This window comes from Podarcis cretensis (assembly GCF_951804945.1).
Source record: "Podarcis cretensis genome assembly, chromosome: 16".
Classification (NCBI taxonomy): Eukaryota; Metazoa; Chordata; class Lepidosauria; order Squamata; family Lacertidae; genus Podarcis; species Podarcis cretensis.
In genome coordinates this window covers 5,308,203-5,333,026 of record NC_137186.1, presented here as the reverse complement: position 1 = coordinate 5,333,026, position 24,824 = coordinate 5,308,203, and the positions used below count along the sequence as shown (strand labels likewise).

Here is a 24,824-nt window from a genome sequence, read left to right as displayed (position 1 = left end):
GAAGATAAACTCGTGATTGAATTTCCTGCTTAATTTCCCAAACCTCCTTTATCGTTAGTACGAGGGCAGCGTTTTTGCGCTTTTTACGACGGGTGAGAAACCAAACACCCAAAACGTCCACGTTTTCAAAGACTGTTCGGACAACAGCCATTAATGAATTTGCTCTTAGAACAGGTTCTTAGGATGCATTGACCTGATAAAACCAGTTTCAAGGGTCTTCATTTCCTTTCTCCCCTCCTGACAATAACCACAGTGGCCTTGCGGCTTGGAGGATGCGAGTTCGAATCCCTGCTTTGATCGCGAAGCTTATTGGATGCCCGTGGGCCTGCTTTCCTCTATGTTTCTTTGTCTCTTTGACCTACCGTGCAAGGTCGGGCATAAAAAGGCCACAACTTTATTGATTACAGGAATTGAAAGGTATTGGCCTTAGGCATTGGTTCCTATCGACTACCCGGCATGGAGGGTTAACCACCAGCCATGGGAGTCCTGTTGAAGTACGCCAACTAGGATCCCCCGGGTGTCACCGCTCGGGGGCGTGCCTTAGGCCCACACCTCCATAGACTTCGGACGGGGCAACGCCCCCCGGAGTCCTCTACCGGACTACCCTTTTCTTTGGGGGAAGGTGATGGCGCTTTCTTCCCCCCTTCATTTGCATAACGATTACCCCTGCCAATGCCTAACCGCCAATACCGCAAAAGTTGTGACGTTTGCTACGAGGTAGGCGAAAAAACCAAATGGCCGGAAATTTGCCAAGTGGAAAAATTCCTACCAGACCCCTTGTGGCGACCAACCGAAGTCCATAGCCAGGTCAGAGCTAGCTAAACCTAAGGGTAGGTGGGATGGGAAAGAGAGGGCAGTCCCCGGGCGCGCCAGCTTTAAATGCGCAAGGCCATGCCTCCCCGGCTGCCGATTGGCTGGCCGGGTTGGTGACGCGCCCAAGGATTCCCCTTCTCTCGCGGGGGCTAAGAGCCAGCCCCCGTGTGCGTGGGAGGGGTGGGCCCGCAACCCCACCTCCTCTCGAGCTCGGAAGTGGCTTTGTTACATGGATGAAAGAAGGTCTCATTTTGTGTGTGTCCCTCAGAGGCTAAAATCCAACACATTTCTACTTGGAGAAGACCCACTGGAATCAGTGGGCCTGCGTTAGCCATGTCCATCAATTTTAATGGGTCTACGCTGAGTAATGTGGGATACAGTGCAATGTAAGGGCTGTACACAAATGTGTCAAATTACATCCTTTCTCCGAACTGGGAAGTAAGAATTTTTGCTATATTGCAAATTCATCTTTTTAAAATCCAGGAATAATCTGACACTCTCTCTCTCTCTCTGCCCCCCCCCCCCGGCATTCCCCCTTTTCCTTCTGCAGCCGTGCCCGCCCGATCGACCTGATCCTCGGGCCGTCCAGTGTGCGGCATACAACAACCAGGAGTTCATGGGACGCCTGTACCAGTGGGAGCCCTTCACGGACGGTAAGAGTCCCACCTCTCCAAATTTTAAGGTTGCCCCAAACCTATTTTCCAGTGGGGAGTGACTGCCCCAGCTGTCGGTCTGCTGCCTTTGACAGCTGGCCAGCTGGCCGTACATCTTGTGGCAGTGAGTTCCGCAGTTGACCCGCAGTGCATGAAGACATGCTACCAGCTGCTCAATGCTTTGTTGCTATGTCTGCATGGTCCAGAGAAGGCAGGAGCAGGAGCAGGAGCAGAAAGCTGGCGCTGTGTTATGTTGTGTTGTGTTGTGGCTGGCCTTTAAAGCCCTAAACGTCCTCGGTTCTGTATACCTGAAGGAAAGTCTCCACCCCCATCGTCCAGCCTGGTCACTGGGATCCAGCGCAAAGGGCCTTCTGGCGGTTCCCTCCCTGTGAGAAGTGAGGTTACAGGGAAGCAGGCAGAGGGCCTTCTCGGTGGTGGCGCCCGCCCTGTGGAATGCCCTCCCATCAAATGTCAAGGAAATAAGCAGCTATCTTATTTTTAAAAGACATCTGAAGGCAGCCCTGTTTAGGGAAGTTTTTAATATTTAATGCTGAATTGTTTTTAACACTCGATTGGGAGCCGCCCAGATTGGCTGGGGAAACTCAGCCAGGTGGGTGGGGTATAAATAAATTATTATTATTATTATTATTATTATTATTATTATTAGTCAAGGAAAAGGGTCAGGAGATAGGCAGAGCCCTTGCCTCACATTTCCCCACCGAAATGAGCTGTGTATCAGTCTGAGTTATAACTGGGGGAAGATTATTTGTGGTGCAGGAGAGAGAGAACCACAGAAAAAATTTCAATGGTTTTTTGGTCATCTTGTGAGTCTCACTTCTGAGATATTCTGTGTCCAGGGCGGCTGTTTACCAGCTCCATCTGGTACGCAGGATGAGACCCTCCCTGCCTGCAGACTGTCTCGCCAGAGTGGCTCATGCTCTGGTTTTCTCCCGCTTGGACTACCACAATGCGCTCTACGTGGGGCTACCTTTGAAGGTGACCCGGAAACTACAACTAATCCAGAATGCGGCAGCCAGACTGGTGACTGGGAGTGGCCGCTGAGACCACATAACACCGGTCTTGAAAGACATTGGCTCCCAGTATGTTTCTGAGCACAATTCAAAGTTCTGGTGCTGACCTTGAAAGCCCTAAACGGCCTCGGTCCTGTATATCTAAAGGAGCATCTCCACCCCCATCGTTCTGCCCGGATGCTGAGGTCCAGCTCCGAGGGCCTTCTGGCGGTTCCCTCACTGCGGGCAACCAAGTTACAGGGAACCAGGCAGAGGGCCTTCTCAGTAGTGGCACCTGCCCTGTGGAACACCCTCCCACCAGATGTCAAAGAGAACAACAACTACGGTACCTGACATTTAGAAGACATCTGAAGGCAGCCCTGTTTGTTGTTGTTGTTTAGGTGTTTAGTCGTGTCCGACTCTTTGTGACCCCATGGACCAGAGCACGCCAGGCCCTCCTGTCTTCCAGTGCCTCCCACAGTTGGGTCAAACTCATGCTGGTAGCTTTGAGAAGACTGTCCCACCATCTTGTCCTCTGTCGTCCCCTTCTCCTTGTGCCCTCCATCTTTCCCAGCATCAGGGTCTTTTCCAGGGAGTCTTCTCTTCTCATGAGGTGGCCAAAGTCTTGGAGCCTCAGCTTCAGGATCTGTCCTTCCAGTGAGCACTCAGGGCTGATTTCCTTCAGAATGGAGAGGTTTGATCTTCTTGCAGTCCATGGGACTCTCAAGAGTCTCCTCCAGCACCAGAATTCAAAAGCATCCATTCTTCTGCGATCAGCCTTCTTTATGGTCCAGCTCTCACTTCCATACATCACTACTGGGAAAACGAGAGCTTTCACTATACGGACCTTTGTTGGCAAGGTGATGTCTCTGCTTTTTAAGATGCTGTCTAGGTTTGTCATTGCAGCCCTGTTTAGGGAAGCTTTTAATGTTTAATAGGTTATTGTATTTTAGTGTTCTGTTGGAAGCTGCCCAGAGTGGCTGGGGAAACCCAGATGGGCGGGGTATAAATAATAAATTGTTGTTGTTGTTGTTGTTGTTGTTATATTGGCCTGGCTTAGATCCAGCATCCAATGTACCTGGATCAGACATGCCGTACCCTTTCGCATGTGCCTTTGTGGCCTTGAGGACTAGGAGCTTGCTCTCAAAGCAGAAACAGCTTCTTTGAGAAGCTGAGTTGCTGTGTTGTTGCACAGATGGGTACCCCACACCTTTTAGCATATGACGGGGGCCTTTTCTCTCTGGGGTTTTGGCTTCCCCTCCTGAGCGGACAGCTGGCCTTTGCCTTGTCCAGCTTGCTACGGCCGGCAGATCTTGGCTCTGCCAGTCGGGTGGGATGCCAGACATCCCTGGCAATCTAGAAGCGCGATCTCGAAGGTTTATACGTTGCCCGCCTGTGACTTTTCTCCCCATCTGACCTCTGCAAACAGCAGCTGAGCTCTCCAGCAATCTCAGGGAGGGAGCTGGGGGGGGGGTTAGGGAGTGTTTCTTCCCCTCTTTCTCAGCCCCCCCCCCTATTATTTTAATGAACAATTTATACCAGCATGGGGCCAGTGGGTATTTGTCACTTACATAAGCAGATTTGGAGAGGTCACTGCAAGGACGGCGAGGCTTAGGGAAAAGAAGCTCAGGCGATGCCAGGCTTGGGAGCAGCCAAGCTTGCAACTCCTTGAAGCTGGGGACTGAGATTATTATTATTATTATTATTATTATTATTATTATTATTATTTTTAAAAGGCCACACTCTTTCCATTCTGCCCAGAAGGGTCTCCCGGGTTTCCAGACCCGTTTTCAGCAAAGCCCTCCCACTTAAGCTGCATTCCTTGTGGGCCTGCGGAACTCCTTGCCCCAGGACACTGCAAGGGCGATGAAAGGCCGGGTGCTGCCTTTTTCCTGCATCGCTGCAGTGGAAGCTTCACCAGTGGGATTTCTGCCTTTCGGGGAAGGTGTGCCGGAACCAGTTTGGAAAGTGAGGCGGGTGGGGAAGGGGACGGCAAACAGCCACCCCCTCATTTCCCACGTGTGTCATTTATTGAGCTGATCTCATTGGTGGCCCGGGGCCAAAATCTGTATTTATGCTGGGAGATTTAAGGCCTCTCTTCTGGCTTGGAACAGAGTGTGTTTGTGTGTGTGTGTGAGTGAGAGAAAGAAATTAAATCATTGCCAAGGATTATATATGATATCTTATCTCTTCTACCCATCGCACCCATGAATCTGCTTTATCCCTGGGGTCTTCGCCCTCCAACCGTGCCCCAAACATTTGTGGGCGATTTGTGACGTGGGCAGAATGCCAGCGCCCTCTGCTGGCCAGCTGTGGAGAAGACTGCAGTTGTGTCCGTTTCCCTTTTTCCAAAAATACACAACTTGTCAGATCAAAGTACATATTGTGATTTTGTTTTGGTTTTTGGTTTTTTGCAGCAAACAGCTCTCACCCAGCTCGAGGGAACACAGTGCTCTGCCCCTTTCCTCACGTCCTCCTCCTCCTCCTGGGAGGACAGCGTCAGAAAAGGGAGCACTCTTGACATGCTCAGAGTCACACTTCTGAGAAGGCTGATCCTGGAATGGGCATCTGTCTGTCTCCAAAGACCCCTCTGCTTTTAATGTCTTCAGGAAGAGTCTTAATCTTAGCCATGGCATCTGCTTTCTCAGCCTTGGAATTCCTCGTGACGATAATACGAAACAAGATAACTCTGGAGCATGCGCAGAGTGTGTTTCCCTCTCCCTGGTTAGCTACACTATGGGACGCAGTGATGCTCTGAGTCCAGCTTGAGGTTATGGCCTCCAGTCCAACGTGTGACCCCCAAGACCGCTATCATCAGTATTAGCCTTTTGGTTCTGGGATTCATAGAATTGCAGCCTTTGAAGGGACCTAAAGGGTCATCCAGCCTGACCCCCCGGCATAATCTCTGAGACTCTGGCATAATCCGAGCCCTTTATCTTTCTGACTATGCTTTGGGCAGGGGCTCCTTCAGTCTCGGTTAGAAAGAGATGGTACAAAGCTGCGCAGCTCGTTTTCCAGGCAAGGCAAATGGTATCTGAGCATGTACAGAGTGCATTTGATTGCAATCTCCTCTCACATGCTGTCAGTAGGTCTTTCTGGGCCTCCAAACCTCTCTCTCTCTGCCTTTTTGCCTGCAGCCTGAAACTAAATCCCATGCAAGCTTCCAATGAGCTTAAATATTCTTAAATAAACAAGGGGGGAGTCTCCAGACAGAGCCGTCTCGACCTCCTTCCTCCCCTCTGCCGGCCTTCTTTGTTGATGTCCAGAGCCAATATTTATATTTTTAAGCACTTCGGGACAAGGCAGGGCTGGCGGCGGCGGCGATGGGGGAGACTTTGCACAAAAAGGCGCTTTGTTTTTCGCTTCCTTCGTTCAGCACAGCCCTGGCCGGCCGGCACAGAGGTCTCCCTGCTATAGCAAGGGAAGCCAGGAGGGGGCGCAATCGAGCCCTCACTTGCCACCCAGGCCTTCGCTTGCCATTGCGGCCCTCACTTGCCAGCCTGGCCCAGCAACTTCTTTTTAAAAACAAAACTTGGACAATGTGAAAAACTTCTTGTTGTTGTTCTTTAGTCGTTTAGTCGTGTCCGCCTCTTCGTGACCCCCTGGACCAGAGCACGCCAGGCCCTCCTGTCTTCCACTGCCTCCCGCAGTTTGGTCAGACTCATGTTTGTAGCTTCAAGAACACTGTCCCACCATCTCGTCCTCTGTCGTCCCCTTCTCCTTGTGCCCTCCATCTTTCCCAACATCAGGGTCTTATCCAGGGAGTCTTCTCTTCTCCTGAGGTGGCCAAAGTCTTGGAGCCTCAGCTTCAGGATCTGTCCTTCCAGTGAGCGCTCAGGGCTGATTTCCTTCAGAATGGAGAGGTTTGATCTTCTTGCAGTCCATGGGACTCTCAAGAGTCTCCTCCAGCACCAGAATTCAAAAGCATCCATTCTTTGGCGATCAGCCTTCTTTATGGCCCAGCTCTCACTTCCATACATCACTACTGGGAAAACCACAGCTTTCACTATACGGACCTTTGTTGGTGTCTCTGCTTTTTAAGATGCTGTCTAGGTTTGTCATTGCTTTTCTCCCAAGCAGCAGGCGTCTTTTAATTTCGTGGCTGCTGTCACCATCTGCAGTGATCATGGAGCCCAAGAAAGTAAAATCTCTCACTGCGAAAAACTTATTGGCCAAAAAAAAAGTGGGAAGGTCGAGGAGGCAGACTTGGGACTACATCTGGAAATCGGCTGTATGACAGAGGGAGGTTTTGCACCAAGTTCAAGGCGCTAGTCCTCGTTTTTCATAGGAGGCACCTGCTAAAAGCTGTGTTGTTCCAGCAAAGCCTAAACAGGCACAGAGAACGATGAAATGTTATTTATTTCTTTTTTAAAAATAATCCTTATTAATTTAAATTACACACATATACAAAGAATTTACAATCTCATACTACAAAAAGAAAATTAAAGAAAAAAATTAAGAAAAAAGAAAAGAAGAAAATATAGAAAAAAGAAAGGAGAAAAAGCAGATTTATGTGCATAAAAAAACCTTAATCTTCCTAATTAATACTTAAATAAACACTTAAATAAAAAAGACTTCTGACAAAATGAGTCTTCCAATCATTCTCATTGTACTGTTTATACTGTCGTTTTTTTCACACAGTTTTATATTCTTTAATAGTAGACGGGGAATGTATTTCAATCAGGTTTTTAGCATATCACTGATTTCAACTATGTTTTGAAGGTTTAAAATGGTTGTTTTTAACTGTCTTGTGATTTCATTGTATACCTTTTGTAAAACACTTGGAGGGTCCCCCCCCCCCCATTTCCTTAGGACGCATCTACATCGAGGGCTTTTGCAACAGATTCGATAGGGGTTCTCCTGTTACTATTTGGAAAACTTGCAATTGTGCAAGCGGAGATTTTTAGAGATCTTGAACAGAGTATCTTTCACAGTTCCCACCAACCAATTGCTCAGCTATACAGTTGCAAATAAAACATTTTAAATGTGTTTTAAGCGCAATATACAATGTGACACTAGGTGGCAATGGCAAGCCTTATGGAAAATTCAATGTATTTTTAAAAAGCATTTTCAGAATTTTTTTTTTGTGTGTGTGTAGATTCCTCCTAATTCTTACCAAGATTCGCAAGGCAGGATTGGTATTTAAAAAACCGGCCAGAGTTTGCAGAGCAGCTCTGACTCCTTGTTAATGTTTTGCCTCGGTCTCAAGATTCTAGTCCTCAGTGTGGGAGCTTCTAAACACCACCATCTCCCAACTCCTTTTGAATAATCCTTTCTTGCCCACAGTGTAGGGGATAGTCATGACAACTGAATCAGTTCATTCCTTTGTTAAGAGCAGATGGGGCAAAAGCCTTTGTCTCTCTGTCAAGGCTTTGACTCGGGTTCAAGGTCCTAGAGACACAGCCTTGCAGAGGGTCCCCCAGACCCTAAAACTTTACTGCCCCCTCATGAGGTCCGTTTGTTAATTTGCGCTTTCTCTCAGTACTTTCTACTTTCTACTTGCAAATTCTTCTCTGGTTACCTGGAAAGGAGCCCATGATCGCCCCAGGTGACTAAGCATGCACCTAGTCCCCCCCCCCCCCCCGATCCTACTGACCCCTTTCCTTCCCTCTCCTCCCATCATGCAGTTCGGGGGTCCCAGCGCTGTGAGCTGAACTGCCGCCCCATCGGCTACCGCTTCTACGTGCGACACACGGAGAAAGTCCAGGATGGGACCCCGTGTGAACCCTCCTCCCAGGACATCTGCGTGGCCGGCCAGTGCCTTGTGAGTTGCTCGCTCACTCATTGTTGACTTGTTAACTTGGAATAGATCTGTTTTGTTTGTTTTTTAAAATATTAAATTTTATTTAACATAATTATTACAAAATACAAGCAAAATACATACAAATGCATACATACACATTTTTTCAGATAAGCACATACATATAAAAAAGAACAAAAAAGAGAAAAGGAAGAAAATAAAAAGAAAAAATAAGAAGAAAAATTGCAAAAAGAAGAAAAATCGGAAGAATTTCCTCCAAATTCACTCCACAATTATCTCAACATTTAAACCTTCCTTGTTTGACTTCCATCGCATTACACTGCACTTCCTATATACATTTTAAGCAAATTTGCATCTGTTATTCCATATTATTCCCATACAAATATTCTAATCAATAAGTTTTCTAAATCTTTCATAAATCTGTTCTAAACACAGCCAGCACCTTACACTTAATCCTTGCCTACATTAATCATCATTTAAACATTTCCATTGTTTCTGGATTATATTTTTGGGGTTTTGTCTTATCAAATCGGTCAGCTTTGCTAATTCCAAGGGAAGGGACCTAGTTTTTTTAAGGAGGGCTTGGAGGAAGAGGAAGCGGCAGCACCTGAGAGGGAGGAGAAAATATATTTCTGGGCTGCAGGGGAATGAAGGAGGCATCAGAGAACATCTGGAGAAACAGATGTTGCCCTCTGTATGAAAGGGGACGCCCCTTCTCCTCGCTCAAACACTTCGGCTCATCTCTCGAACTCGTTTTTCCTCTTTTCCCACGGCCTCGCCAGACCCCCGGTTGCGACGGGGTGCTGGGTTCGAATCGCACGCTGGACAGCTGCGGGGTTTGCGGCGGGGACCACACCACCTGCAAGCTGGTCGTGGGGAATTTCAGCGACACAGACGTGCCCATTGGGTACCATCGCATCCTGGAGATCCCGGCGGGCGCCACTCGAATCCAGGTTAAAGAGATTACCCGCAGCCCTAACTACCTGGGTATGTGTTTATGCCGTTTAGTCGGGGGGGTTGTAGTTTGTTTAATTTGGTGGGTTTATAAATCCGCTTCTTAAAGATGTTCTCCGTGCATGCACATAGAAATTCAACATTTGCTTCTTCTTTTTTTTAGATTTTTATTGATACAACAAGAAAAAAGAAAAAAAAAGCACAAATACCAAATTACACAAAGAATAACCATAGACACATAATTTTCTTAGAAAACAATAAAACATATATTGGTCTTAACACTAAAGACCCAACCTCCCGTCTATTCTATATTTCAATTTCATATTACTTATTGCCAATACACCCTTTTATCATAATTAAACTTATTCTTAATAAATCTAATTTCTTATATCTATCTTACAACTATTACTGAAGTTCCTCGAATGCTGCAACAGAATTTAAACTACTATATTTATTTTTCAAATAGTCTTTGAAAACTTCCCATTTTGAAACAAATTCCTGTTTTGATTTATTCTTTATTTTTTCTGATAGACCATCTAATTCGGCATATTCTGTCAGCTTTTGGATCCAATCTTGTATAGAGGGGATTTCATTACTCTTCCATTTTGCTGCGATCAAAACTCTTGCTGCCGCTGTCGCATATAAAAAGATACCCTTCCTCTTTCGTGGAATATCCAAATCTGTTATTCCCAGGAGGTAGGCCTCTGGTTTTTTATTGGAAAATAAAAAACCAGAAATTCAACATTTGGACAAGCGGAGCCTCTTACCAGTGCAGACAATTGGGCCATCTAGCGCAGTATAGCCTACTCTGACTGGCAGAGGCTCTGCAGGGTTTCAGGAAGGGGGACTTTCCTATCTGGAGAGGCTGAGCCCAGGGACCTTTTGCCCACAAAGTGTGTGCCCTGCCATTGAGTGTGAATCTTCCTGTAAAAATAAAGTAAGATTCTAGTCCTCATTGTCTTAATAAAAAGCTGATTTCACTGGGAACAGCTCAAGCCACCATATTACAAAGCTTGATGTTGGAACCGCCCAGTCAGATGGGCGGGGGAGAGTAATAAATTGTCATCATCATCATCGTCATCATCATCATCATCATCATCATCCAAGATAGAAGCCCTCTACCCCTTAATGTGCTGGCTTAGGGCTCTCGTATTTACGGGACCGCCTCTCCTGGTCTGCCCCACAGAGGACCTTAAGGTCCATGAATAATCATAGTTTAGAGGTCCCGGGCCCTAAGGAAGTCAGTCTATCCTCCACCAGGGCCAGGGCCTTTTCAGTGATGGCCCTGACCTGGTGGAATGCTCTGCCCCAGGAGACCAGGGCCCTGCAGGATTTAACCTCCTTCCATCGGGCCTGTAAGACAGAGCTATTCCACCTGGCCTTTAATTTGAATTCAGCCTGATCCTTTATTTCTCTTCCCTCCCCTTTTATGAAACTCACCTGCTCTGAGACCCCACAGCTAATTCTCCCCTGGCCTCCTCGCTGGCCCAAGTAGGACCAATTCAGCCAGCTAACCCTGGGGATTATCTAATTGATTTTTGAATTTTATTGTCATTCATACTGTATTTTATGCTGCTTTTATAATTAAAGTGTTTTAAATTTGTTGTTAGCCTCCCTGAGCCCAGTTTTTGAACCGGGAAGGGCGGGGTGTAAATAAAAAATTATTATTATTAATGCCAGATCTATGGGAAGGGAGAAGGCAGGCAGGCTGCGATTCTCCATGGTGACCCAAGTGCACTCTGTATGGGCTCAGAGACATTCTGCCCTTCCTTCAGAGGTGGCTCCAGGGTGGGGGCCTTCGTTCCCTGAGTTACCCCACCCTCCTTTCCATCTCACGACTCTGTTACAGGTGCCACAAAATACTCGCCCTGCGTTTGTAAGAAACTGATTTTTTTTAGCGTGGCAGCGCCCGCACTTCGAAACTCCCTGGCGATTGACGCCAGGCGGGTGCCTACCCCGTCCTCTTTGCGGCACCTGCTAAAAAAATTTTTTTTTTGTTATAGGCAATGTGTAGAATGTTGACGAGCATTTTAGCCCCGTCGCTGAGTTTGATTTGAGCGTTCCATTCCTTTGACCTGTTTTGGGACACGGGTGGCACTGTGGTTTAAACGACAGAGCCTAGGACTTGCCGATCGGAAGGTCGGCGGTTCGAATCCCCGCGACGGGGTGAGCTCCCGTTGCTCGGTCCCTGCTCCTGCCAACCTAGCAGTTCGAAAAAACGTCAAAGTGCAAGTAGATAAATAGGTCCCGCTCCGGCGGGAAGGTAAACGGCGTTTCCGTGCGCTGCTCTGGTTCACCAGAAGCGGCTTAGTCATGCTGGCCACATGACCCGGAAGTTGTACGCCGGCTCCCTCGGCCAGTAAAGCGAGATGAGCGCCGCAACCCCAGAGTCGGCCACGACTAGACCTAATGGTCAGGGGTCCCTTTACCTTTACCTTGACCTGTTTTGACTGCTAATCTTGTAAACCCAATTGAGCGGTTGTCTATTTGAAAAGCAAGCTGCACCTGGAATGAGTGAATAAAAATAAAAATTGCAAAATTGTACGGGAAATTTTTAAAAAATGGAAAGGCGGTAATATAATGTACGTAAAAATCCTGAAATTAAAAAAAGAGGGGGGAAATAATAAAAATGATAAAAATTAAAATTGTAATGGTGGTGGATGGGGGGGCCACAGAGCAAGGGGAGGAGGGGCTTTGAACTGGTAGCTCCATGTTGCTGATGACTCTCTCTCTCCCCCCCCCCATGCCCCCAAATCTCCCAGCCCTTCGGAGCCACAGTGGCAAATCCATCATCAATGGGAACTGGGCGGTGAACCCACCAGGGCGCTACGAGGCAGCTGGCACCGTCTTTGTGTACAGCCGCCCAGGAAGCGACCAGAGAGAGGGCGAGTCCCTGACCGCAGAGGGTCCCACGACAGAACCTATAGATGTGTATGTGAGTACGCAGTGGGGTGGGTTGGGGTCTCAGGGAGAGGTGCTGCTTGGATGTCTGTGGCTCACCTCGAATGCAGATCTCTGCCTCTTTTGTCAAGGGGCAGGCGGGGCTCCACTTTTGTTGATTTGCTTTTAAAAGCCAAGTTCCTAGTCCTCAGGACTTTCAGATTTCTCTCGGTTTTGTTTTATGCTGGTTTTAACAGGTGTGTGAATTTATTTATTGTCGCAAGTGGCTTTGAGTTGCTTTTGTTATTAAAAAAAAAAGGCAGCAACTGATAAGTTTAATAAATAATCATTGATCCTTAAGGCTTCTGTTATGTACAGTCATATCTCGGGTCACAGCCGCTTCAGGTTGCGTTTTTTTGGGTTATGGACCGCCGAAACCCGGAAGTACTGGAATGGGTTACTTCCGGGTTTTGGCGATCACACATGCACAGAAGCGCTAAATTGCGCTTTGTGCATGTGCAGACACGTCGAATCACAACCTGTGCGTGCGCAGACGCGTCGCTGTGGGTTGTGAACGCTGTAGGTTGTGAACGTGCATCTCGCACGGATCACGTTCACAACCCGAGCGTCCACTGTACTAACAATAGGCAAGTAGGATCCTAGAATGCAACAACCAATCAAGCTCCAGGAGGACGTTAATCAGCCTATTAGGCTGGTAGGATCATGGAATGCAACAACTGATTGGCCTGCAGGAAAAGACCAATCAGGCTCCAGGAAGGAAGCAGAATCAGCCAATCAGACGGGACTCATTGTGTAAATAATCTATATACAGTGGTGCCCCGCAAGACGAATGCCTCGCAAGACGAAAAACTTGCTAGACGAAAGAGTTTTCCGTCTTTTGAGGTGCTTCGCAAGACGAATTTCCCTATGGGCTTGCTTCGCAAGACGAAACGTCTTGTGAGTTCTTGCGAGTTTTTTCCCTTCCCCCCCTTTTTCTAAGCCACTAAGCCGCTAATAGCCGCTAAACCGCTAATAGCGCTAATCCGCTAATAGCTGTGCTTCGCAAGACGAAAAAACCGCAAGACGAAGAGACTCGCGGAACGGATTAATTTCGTCTTGCGAGGCACCACTGTAAAAGCCTGAGGTTTGGGGGTGCAATTCATTCACTGTATTACAAGCTGCAAGAAAGAGCATGAAATCACTACAGGACTCTGAGTATATTTCAGCTTCCATTTCCAGGTTGGAAAAGTGTGGTTTGCAAAGTCATAAGGCAGTCAAGGATTAGAAGTGTGAGCACAGATAGGAGCAGAGCCTTCTGTTCAATGCACCTCGGCTCTCCAAAATGCCCGAGTCTATAGAGATGCAAATATAGGCAAATGAAATGGGCGTAGTTTGAAGAAAATCCTTTTCTTTGGGTTATTTGGGTGCAGAGTATCTGGGGAAGGGAATCGGAAATTAGCTGTGGGAGGGGTATATCCGTATTTGGGTGGGAGGGGCCTCCAAGACAGGATTTGTCCGTCCCCTTCTCCACCTAAGGAGCAGCAACAGTGGGAAGGATGTGCTTGAACCCTTTTTTTGCCACGCATGGAACTGCAGGAGACGGTGGACAACAATGGGCTGTGTAATAAACGAAAATCTGCCTTTATTCCCTTATGGGGGACACAAGAGCCCTTATAGAGCCCATATTGCAGGTTCTCCATCGAGAAAATAACAGAGGCCAACCAAAGAATATTGAGAAGCAAAGCAGCTCGTAAGCCTGATCTTTATGGATCTGTTGCAACAGGGTGCTCCCCTCTCACACAGGAAAGGAGGAGGACCCCGAACAAAGGTGTGCCCGCCCTTATATATAGATATTTTAAATTCCCTGCCCTGGAGCTCAAGGCCACCCCTCCATACAACATACATCACAGAACGGGCGTAACCCGAGACACACACCCTCAAAAATAATACATTTACATCACAGAAAAGGTGGTCTACCACAGAAATTCGAATGTGGTTTTTTTTTTAACCTGTCTGCCAGGTTATCTGATAGTGCCTTATCTGATTGCCTTTCCTGGTATTCTGCCCATTCCTTTGAGATGGTGATTACCCAATTCTTGCCCTCCCTCCTTGCAGAGAAAACATTCGGGCAGTTTGGGAGTCAAAATGGTTTCAGGGCAGTCTTCCTGTTCTGCTCCAGACACGTGGTCCACACATCTATGTATGTGCTTTGTTGGTGCAGTGGTGCCTCGAAGGACGAAATTAATTCGTTCCGCGAGTTGCTTCATCTTGTGATTTTTTCGTCTTGCGGAGCGCGGATTCCCCGGGTATTAACGACTTTAAGAAAAAGGAAGCAAACCCACAAGACCTTTTTGTCTTGCGAAGCAAGCCCATAGGGAAATTCGTCTTGCGAAGCAACTCAAAAAACGGAAAACCCTTTCGTCTTGCGCGTTTTTCGTCTAGCGAGGCATTCGTCTTGCAGGGCACCACTGTACATTTATGAACATATATATATATATATATGACCTTAATTTTTTTATTTCAGCTGAGACGTCTTTAAAGCGGGGAGGGAGTTCAAGGCAGACTGATGATGGGGGCTGGGGGCTGCAGTAGCTAAGTAGAGCCCCCAGGTCCAGACAGAGTCTACCCTCATAATCAGATTCTGAGGACAGACAACAGGGGCTTCATGAAGGTGTTTTCGTCTGACCCTTCTCTGATGTTCACACTGGGAAAGGGATCCCAAGGCTCTGTTTCTGCTCCCCCCAAAAAGAGGGAGGGAACTGTTAACTCCCAACGGGGAAGGAGACTTTAAGGCGCTCATTTTACGTTGCCCCCCCTTCCTCCCATGCCCTCCTTTAATTCCTTTTCTGCTGCCTCCCACAGATGATCTTCCAGCAAGACAATCCTGGTGTCTCTTACCAGTTCTTCCTGGCCTCTGTACAGCCGGAGACCCCCACTCCTGACCTACGTAGCCCCCGGCAGGACTTTGGTGAGCAAACCACCCCCTCCCCTCATGTGGCAGGCAAAAAACCCCCCAAAACCCTGTCTTTGCTTATTTCCTCCTCCATCCCAGTCCGTTTTCCTTCGCTGCTATGCCTGTTTTAGGTGGTAGGCCTGTGTTTTCCTCCTCCGTCCCAGAGCGTATTCCTTTTGTGCCATGTCTTTTTTAGCCGACACCCTTTTGTGGAGCAAAAAAATCACCTTTCTCTTTCTTCCCACTCCATACCCACCAGGTGCCTTGACTGTGGTTTCCTCGGGCAACCAGATGGAGCCCCCGCCTAGCCACCAGCGCCCTGTGCCCGCAGATGCCCGGAACCTCAGCCCAGCCCGCCTCCCAGCTTCGTCCGGCCAATTGGGGAGGAGCCGTGCCGCGGCTCCGCCCCCTCCCGTCTCGTCCAGTCAATCAGGGAGGAGCCCTGGGACCTTGCAAAGGAACGTCCGTGTCCCGCCCCTCCCGCCCCCTCCGCCTCCTGTCCAGCACGGCTCGGACCCCCTGCAGGACTTCTACTGGAGGCGTATTGGCAACACCGACTGCTCTGCCACTTGTGGGAAAGGTAAGTCCTATTTCCCTTGGCAGCTGGTATTCAGAGGTAGACTGCTCCTGCACATGGAGGTTTGGGTCGACTTAGGGTGGTGCTGTGGGTTAAACCACAGAGCCTAGGACTTGCCGATCAGAAGGTCGGCAGTTCGAATCCCCGCGACGGGGTGAGCTCCCGTTGCTTGGTCCCTGCTCCTGCCAACCTAGCAGTTCGAAAGCACGTCAAAGTGCAAGTAGATAAATAGGTACTGCCCCACCGGGAAGGTAAACGGCGTTTCTGTGCGCTGCTCTGGTTCGCCAGAAGCGGCTTAGCCATGCTGGCCACATGACCCAGAAAAACTGTCTGCGGACAAACGCCGGTTCCCTCGGCCAGTAAAACGAGATGAGTGCCGCAACCTCAAAGTTGGCCACGACTGGACCTAATGGTCAGGGGTCCCTTTACCTTTACCTAAAGCGTATTTACAGGCATTTTATTCAGCATCAGGACAAAAGGAAAAACATGTCTTCTCCCCTTCGTGTCCAAGCAAGCATCATAAGCAACAGCTATACATGCAAGGAAGTTCCCAGCAAGCTGTGCTGGAATGTAAACAGACATGTGACTTACAACAACTCCACACATCTGTTTAGGTGGAACGGAATATTGTAACATCCTTACCAGCCTCTTATAGCCCATTGGGACGGATAGGGCAGAAGGCAGGGAGCCCAACAGTAGAGGGCGCCAGAGAAGATCGCTCTAGTTTTGTCCCACCTCCTTACTAAGTTGCGTCTGTTGCATGCTTATCCCATCCACGCCGCTCAAAGAGGTGTGTGAGGTTCTCCTTATTTAAATCCCACCAAGAACCTTGCGAGGTAGGTTAGGCGAAGAGGTGGCGACTGTCCCCCAAGGTCACACCCAGGGAACGGCCAAGTGGGGATTTCTGAACCCTGGTCTCTCCCAAGTCGCCCTAACCACTACGCCACACTGCCTCTCGATTCTGCAAGGGCGGAACTGAGACTTAAGGTGGAAGAAGGTGACCGGCAGTGTCACCCGCTGGACTTCGAGGTAAGCAAGAGGTCAGACAGAGGCAGACAGAGTACAGTGAGTGGTTGTCCATGTCCCCAATGGCCCAGTCCTCACTTGGCTATTAGCAGTTTTAATCCCCCTCTATGGCTTTATAGAACGCCATGGAGTAGGAAGCTTAGCTGTAAATCAGGAAAATCCCTGGTTTGAATCTCAGAACTGCCACAAACTCACTTGCTAGCCATAGCTGAACCACACGCTCTCGGCCTCAGTTTGCCCCATCTGCAAAATGGGGGGGAATTTTAAAATGTATTTGCTTTTATTTAAATGACGCACCTGCTTCTCAGCTACGGCGGTCTCTTAAGCGCTTCACAACACTCACAAGGCCGTTGTGGTGAAGATTAGGCCCGCGGAAAGCTCTGAGAAAGCGCCAAACAAGCATTGTGAGTTTTTTTATCCTCTAAGCTCGTTGGGTGTCCCCGCAGCAATGGCGAGAACGAAGCCACCACACAAAGGAAAGAGAGAGGCGTTCAGACCATGTGAAGGGACCACATTTGCCAGTATATGCTGAGTTCTGTGGTTCTCGGCCCCTCGATTGCCTTGAGGACTAGAAACTTGATTTTTAAAAGGCAAAAGTGGCTAGTATGCTCCTCGCCGTCTTTCTCTACAGGTTTCTGGCAGTCTGTCTACCAGTGCATCTCTCGCGTTACACAAGAGGAGGTGGGGGAGGAGAAATGCCACCTCATCCCCAAGCCCATCGTGTCGGAGGAAGCCTGCAACACGGAGCCTTGCCCAGCCTAGTGAGTGTCCAGTCCACCCTTGCCTCTTTTGGGTCTCCTTTTGAGGAAGCTGCTGCCCTCTGCAGGCCTGGAGGCCTTGTGACAACCTGCCTGGACTCTGGCATCGGGCAACTTCCTCTGTCCCTATTAAAATTTGCATATGGCAGCTTTGGGGAAATGACGCTCTACTTTTGAGTAGGTCACCAACCGTCTTGAGCAAGACACCACGCGGGCCCAAGCCGCCTCTGCTTGTCGCAGAGTTAGAGACCCCTCTTTGCAGAAACCCTGGTGCCCCGTGATTTCCCTGTCCCTTGCTCAACGGAGGGTTTCAGCAGCAGCATCCGCCTGTGTTGCAAGAATACAGTGGTGCCCCGCAAGACGAACGCCTCGCAAGACGGAAAACCCGCTAGACGAAAGGGTTTTCCGTTTTGGAGGCGCTTCGCAAAACGAATTTCCCTATGGGCTTGCTTCGCAAGACGAAAATGTCTTGCAAGTTCCTGCGGGGTTTTTTCCTCTTTTCCCCCGTTTCCTAAGCCCTAAGCCGCTTATCAGCTGATCCGCTAAAAGCCGCTAAACCGCTAATAGCGCTAATCCGCTAAGCTGTCAATGGGCTTGCTTCGCAAGACGAAAAAACCGCTATACGAAGAGCCTCACGGAACGGATTAATTTTGTCTTGCGAGGCACCACTGTACAGAGTACAATTTGTTCCCAGCGGACGGGGACCACTTGACATCAGGCTGCAACCTCTTCGATACGATAATCCTTATTGTCATTGTCCCATGCAGAACAACGAAATTGAAAAAATCTACATAAAGACATTCAAAAACCAACAAGCCTGCTATCCCAGCTATCCCAGCCTGGTTAGCCCCCTAAAAATACCCCATTTTTAAATACAATATACTCCCATAGAGACTACCTTACACTGCGTTTAAAACCAAAATCACATTTGAATAGAAACTGTTTCTCAGGTGGCTAGTCCTAGTCTTTATAACCCTCCAAAAGGCAGAAGCTGAAAGAGATCATTTCCGGGGTGCACTGCGCACTATCCTGCACCATCTCTGCAGCTTTCTTATGGCACCTGGAAGTTGGAGAGAAGCTGAAACCGACAGCCCTGTTCCAACTTTCACCACCAATCTTTGTTGCTGCTATTATTCCTTGTGTAATAAACGAAAATCTGCCCTTATTCCCTTATGGGGGACACAAGAGCCCTTATAGAGTCCTTTGTAGGTTCTCCATCAGTCAGAGAAAAGAACAGAGGCCAGCCAGAGAATACAGTGGTCCCTCGCAAGACGAAATTAATCCGTTCCGCGAGTCTCTTCATCTTGCGGTTTTTTCGTCTTGCGAAGCACGGCTATTAGCGGCATAGCGGCTTTAAGAAAAAGGAAACAAACTCGCAAGAACTCGCAAGACGTTTCGTCTTGCGAAGCAAGCCCATAGGGAAATTCGTCTTGTGGAACGACTCAAAAAAGGGAAAACTCTTTCGTCTTGCGCGTTTTTTGTCTTGCGAGGCATTCGTCTTGCGGGGCACCACTGTATTGAGAAGCAAAGCAGCTAGTAAGCCTGATCTTTATTGAACTGTTGCCACAGGGTGCCTCCCCTCACACGCAGGAAAGGAGGTAGACCCCAAACCAAGGTGTGCCCGCCCTTATATAGACATTTTATATTGCCCACCTTGGAGTCCAAGACCACCCCCAGATACATTATACCTACATCACAGAAAGGGCGGTCTGCAGCAGAAATCTGAGTGCATTGTTTACCTTCCTGTCTGGCAGTTTACCTGTTAATGCTTACTTGATTGGATACCCTGGGGAGCCTGGCCAGTCTTTTGTAATGACAGATAGTTCCTGAGCCAGGTGACAGGCTCACCCTATTCAGACACAGATATATCCTTAAGACAGGATTTGTGAATGAAAAGACAATGGGCAGAGGCTTTTACATTTTCCTTCGACCTTGCAGAGAAAACATTTGGTCAGTTTTGGAGTCAGTATGGTTCCAGGGCTGTTTTCCTGTGCTGCTTCAGACATGTGGTTTATATATTTATGTATGTGTTTGCTTGGTACATTGACGAACATTTATTATACCGTATATATAAGACTGGGACACAGGTGGCGCTGTGGGTTAAAGCCTCAGCGCCTAGGACTTGCCGATCGAAAAGTCGGCGGTTCGAATCCCTGCGGCGGGGTGCGCTCCCGCTGCTCGGTCCCAGCGCCTGCCAACCTAGCAGTTCGAAAGCACCTCCGGGTGCAAGTAGATAAATAGGGACCGCTTACTAGCGGGAAGGTAAACGGCGTTTCCGTGTGCGGCTCTGGCTCGCCAGAGCAGCGATGTCACGCTGGCCACGTGACCCGGAAGTGTCTCCGGACAGCGCTGGCCCCTGGCCTCTTAAGTGAGATGGGCGCACAACCCCAGAGTCTCTCAAGACTGGCCCGTACGGGCAGGGGTACCTTTACCTTTACCTTTATATATAAGACTGTTGAATAGGATCCAAAAGGCAGCAGTCTGATTGGTCCACAGGAGCCACCCAATCCAACTCCAGGTGGAAGTGAATCCGCAACCTGATTGGCCTACAGGTGAATCCCGGAATTAGCCGATCACGTGGGGCCCATTGTGTAAATAATGTATATAAAGCAGACATTCTGGGGGAACTTCCATTCCTCCTCACCACTATGAGCTGAATCAAGAGCATGAAATCCACTCTCGACTCTGAGTATATTTCAAAGACCTTAATTTTTTTTAATTTCCCTTGCTCATTCGACTCCCTCCCCACCCTGTCTGTCTCTTTTTTGCAGCTGGGAGGCGGGCGAGTGGTCAGCCTGCAGCAAATCTTGCGGCCTGGGCACCCAGCACCGCCAAGTCCTGTGCCGGCAGATCTACGCCAACCGCAGCACCATGGTGCACCCCCAGAGGTGCGCACAGCTGGAGAAGCCCAACGCCACCCAGGCCTGCCAAGTCCAGGTTTGCAGCCGCTGGGAAGTCCGAACTAACTGGAGCTCGGTAAGGGATTCGGTGGTCGCCAGGGGGAGGAGAAGATGGGGCGTTGGGGGGGGGGGTCATTTCAGTGTGGGAAGCAGCAGCAAACTCTAGAGCAGGGTTTCTGGGATGCCTGCAAAATGGGCATCGATGTAAGACAATGTGAAATGTACGTTCAGCAGGAGTGCCAGGAGGAATGGATGAAATTCTAATAATAATAATAATAATAATAATAATAATAATAATAATTTCTTATTTATACACCGCCCATCTGGCTGGGTTTCCCCAGCCACTCTGGGCGGCTCCCAATCAAGTGTTAAAAACAATACAACATTAAATATTAAAAACTTTGCTGAATAGGGCTGCTTTCAGATGTCTTTTAAAGATAGGCTAGCTGCTTATTTCCTTGACATCTGATGGGAGGGCGTTACACAGGGCGGGCGCCACCACTGAGAAGGCCCTCTGCCTGGTTCCCTGTAACTTGGCTTCTCGCAATGAGGGAACCGCCAGAAGGCCCTCGGCGCTGGACCTCAGTGTCTGGGCAGAACGATGGGGGTGTGTAAACATGTTCACTCTAGGAATGCTGTACTTGACTGCTCTTGTGTTTCACATCCCACACTCCTTCCCCCTTCTAGTGCTCGGTCCTCTGCGGCACCGGACTTCGGACGCGCCACGTCCGCTGCGTCAGTAACCACGGCGATTTGCTCCGCGACAGCGACTGCCCGGGGAACCATCGGCCGAAGACCAGCGAAGCTTGCGACATGGGACCTTGCGTGCGCACCTGGTTCTACAGCGACTGGAGCAACACGGTACCTCCTCTCCCCCTTTTTTTAAACCCGTGGATCTTTCTCGTCTCTTTTCCCCATCCCGAAATTCCCCATCCCTCGCAGAGTGTTATGTACTAAGTTGAATAGGATCCAAAATGCAGCAGTCTGATTGGTCCTAGAACAATAGGATCCAAAATACAGCAGTCTGATTGGTCCTAGAACAATAGGATCCAAAATGCAGCAGTCTGATTGGTCCTAGAACAATAGGATCCAGATTGCAGTAGTCTGATTGGTCCTAGAACAATAGGATCCAAAATACAGCAGTCTGATTGATCCTAGAACAATAGGATCCAGAATGCAGCAGTCTGATTGGTCCTAGAACAATAGGATCCAAAATGCAGCAGTCTGATTGGTCCTAGAACAAGGGGAGAATTAGCTGTGGGGTCTCAGAGCGGGTGATCTTCATAAAAGGGGAGGGAAGGGAAATAAAAGATCAGGCTGAATTCAAATTAAAGGCCAGGCGGAATAGCTCTGTCTTACAGGCCCTGCGGAAGGAGGTTAAATCCCGAAGGGCCCTAGTCTTATGGGACAGAGCGTTCTACCAGGTCGGAGCCATCACTGAAAAGGCCCTGGCCCTGGTGGAGCATAGTCTGACTTCCTTAGGGCCCGGGACCTCTAAAGTATGGTTATAAGAAGAGCCAGTTGTATGATAAAGCTTATGAATTGTCTCTCGTGTTCCCTCCCTCCCTCTTTCTCCTCTCCAGTGCTCAGCCGAGTGCGGGACGGGGATTCAGCGACGCTCGGTGGTCTGCCTTTCGAGCGCCGCCAACGGGCAGGTGGAGGAGAACTGTGCCGGCACCAAACCAGCCGACATGAGGGCATGCAACGGCGGTCCGTGCCAGAGGGTCAACCGGTGGTACACTGGGCCATGGAGTCCGGTGAGCAGCGCCCCCCATCCTGCCCTGGTCTCGTCGCCAGCATCGTTTGAACCCGGTTTGCAAAAGCTTAAGGCAGGCATCCCCCGAACTCAGCCCTCCAGATGTTTTGGGACTACAACTCCCGCCATCCCTAGCTAACAGGACCAGTGGTCAGGGATGATGGGAGTTGTAGTCCCAAAACAGCTGGAGGGCCGAGTTTGGGTGTGCCTGGCTTAAGGCATTCTGGGAATGGTAGTTTTTGCGAACAAGCGACTGGCAACTAACAGGAGGAGTCCTGGCTCCCTCACAAAACTACAGATCCCAGGATTCCTTGCAGCTTGCAGGGAGCCCCAACAGCTAGACGGATTTTGGACCTCGAATTATAGAGTTGGAGGGGACCCATAAGGGCCATCTAGTTTAGCCCGCTGCAATGCAGGAATCAGACGACGTGTTTGCTAAGGGTGTTGAGAGTTGTTAAGAGGAGACTCCCTATTCCTCATCCTCACAGAGCCAGATTTCCCAGAATTCCCTGGGTTGACTGTTAAACCACTCTGAGGACTGTAGCTCTGTGAGGGGATATTTTTTTTGGGGGGGGGGGTGTTACTCCTTACAAATTTCAGCACCCTTCATTTTATTTCTTTTTATTTATTTCAAAAAAATTATACACTGTTTGATTGTAAAAAAACAACAACACCTCAAAGTGGTTTACAAAAAAAGAACATAACAATAGATTTATCAGTGAAAAAACAGTTAAAAACAACTACCGTATTTGTTGCTCTATAAAACTCAGTTTTTCCCTCCTAAAAAGTAAGGGGAAATGTGTGTGCGTCTTATGGAGCGAATGCAGGCTTTCGCTGCGCAGCGATCCCTCTTGCTGTTCTGGCTTCTGAGATTCAGAATCTTTTTTTTCTTGTTTTCCTCCTCCAAAAACTAGGTGCGTCTTGTGGTCTGGTGCATCTTATAGAGCGAAAAATACGGTATATTAAAATGAAAATAATAATAATTATTGATAGACTAAAAACAGATTAGAACACACATCAACATTCTACAAATGTGGGTTGACAGGCATAAAACCGAGTCTGAAAGTACAGCTAACTAAGAGACCTAGACCTTATTCCAGGCATCCCCAACCTTTGGCCCTCCAGATGTTTTGGCCTACAACTCCCATCATCCCTAGCTAACAGGACCTGTGGTCAGGGATGATGGGAATTGTAGTCCAAAACATCTGGAGGGCCGAAGGTTGGGGATGCCTGCACCACATTTAAGACACTATTGTAGCACTTTACACAACCATGGCGTCCCCCAAAGAATTCTGGGAACTGTAGCTTGCCCATTGCAGAGCTACAGTTCCCAGCACCCTTGGCTTCTTGCAGGGAGGGAACTGCCAGAAGGCGCTCGGCGCTGGACCTCAGTGTCCGGGCAGAACGATGGGGATGGAGACGCTCCTATATTCAACACAGAAAAAATTAAATAAAAAAATTCCTTTGGTCTTTAAGGTGCTACTGGAAGGAATTTTTTTATTTTGTTTTGACTATGGCAGACCAACACGGCTACCTATCTGTAACAGAAAAAATTGTTGTTGACAAAGGACAGCTGGACATATAAAGGGCCCTGTTACCTTCAATAGGGGATGCAGGTGGCGCTGGGGTTAAACCACAGAGCCTAGGACTTGCCGATCAGAAGGTTGGCGGTTCAAATCCCCGCAACGGGGTGAGCTCCCGTTGCTCGGTCCCTGCTCCTGCCAACCTAGCAGTTCGAAAGCACATCAAAGTGCAAGTAGATAAATAGGTACCCCTCCGGCGGGAAGGTAAATGGCATTTCCGTGCGCTGCTCTGGTTTGCCAGAAGCGGCTTACTCATGCTGGCCACATGACCCGGAAGCTGTATGCCGGCTCCCTCGGCCAATAAAGAGAGATGAGCGCCGCAACCCCAGAGTCGGTCACGACTGGACCTAATGGTTAGGGGTCCCTTTACCCTTTACCTTCAGTAGCTTACGGCCTCATCAAACCTGAATCCGGCCCTGATCCGCCCCCCTCCCTCTTCGCCCCCCCCCCAGTGCTCGTCGGACTGCAGCACGGGCACCCAGCGGCGCGACCTCATCTGCGTCAGCAAGCTGGGCGCCGAGTTCAACGTGACAGACGCCTCGGACTGCGCCCACTTAGAGAAGCCGCCTTCCTTGCAGCCCTGTGTGGGCACGTCGTGCGAGGCCCGCTGGTTCTCCACCGCCTGGAGCTCCGTGAGTGAGGGCGAGGGTCTGACGCGGGTGGGGCGGGAACCCCCTACGATTCGGAGAACGGGCAAAATGGGGAAGGGGTTTGCAGCAGAGAAAACCCCAGGGTGGGTTTGATTTAGATCGAATCGATTTAAATCACTAGTTAGTAAGTCTTGATTTAATAATAATTAATAATAATAATTTTTATGTATACCCCGCCCTCCCCAGCCAAAACTGGGTTCGGAGCAGCTAACATCAAATGCTAAATTATTATTTTTTTACAGAAAGACCCATTCTTGCTTGTATGATCTTAATATTTACAACCAGATGAAGGTTTCGCTTTTGGAATAATGAATTTTCAGAGTAGTTTTTGCAGTCCTATCAAAAATCACTGATTTGGTTATACTATTAGAAATACATAGACAGATACAGTGGTACCTTGGGTTACATACGCTTCAGGTTACATACGCTTAAGGTTACAGACTCCACTAACCCAGAAATATTACCTCGGGTTAAGAACTTTGCTTCAGGATGAGAACAGAAATTGTGCTCTGGTGGCGTGGCGGCAGCAGGAAGCCCCATTAGCTAAAGT

At 48.8% G+C, this 24,824-nt stretch overlaps 1 protein-coding gene across 4 annotated transcripts in view; it reads left to right on the top strand.

Annotated features, from left to right (window-relative positions):
* The window catches only part of ADAMTSL4 (ADAMTS like 4), an 85,521-nt gene that overhangs the window by 54,521 nt on the left and 6,176 nt on the right, over nt 1-24,824 (top strand). For all 4 annotated transcript variants that reach the window (XM_079957892.1, XM_079957894.1, XM_079957891.1 and 1 more), the window contains 11 exons: nt 1,364-1,466; nt 8,104-8,240; nt 9,020-9,224; nt 11,954-12,126; nt 14,934-15,039; nt 15,284-15,604; nt 17,259-17,388; nt 20,157-20,361; nt 20,973-21,146; nt 21,869-22,042; nt 24,077-24,256. In XM_079957892.1, the coding sequence (XP_079814018.1) occupies nt 1,364-1,466; nt 8,104-8,240; nt 9,020-9,224; nt 11,954-12,126; nt 14,934-15,039; nt 15,284-15,604; nt 17,259-17,388; nt 20,157-20,361; nt 20,973-21,146; nt 21,869-22,042; nt 24,077-24,256 (1,908 nt within the window). The remainder of the gene's footprint in view (nt 1-1,363; nt 1,467-8,103; nt 8,241-9,019; nt 9,225-11,953; nt 12,127-14,933; nt 15,040-15,283; nt 15,605-17,258; nt 17,389-20,156; nt 20,362-20,972; nt 21,147-21,868; nt 22,043-24,076; nt 24,257-24,824) is intronic.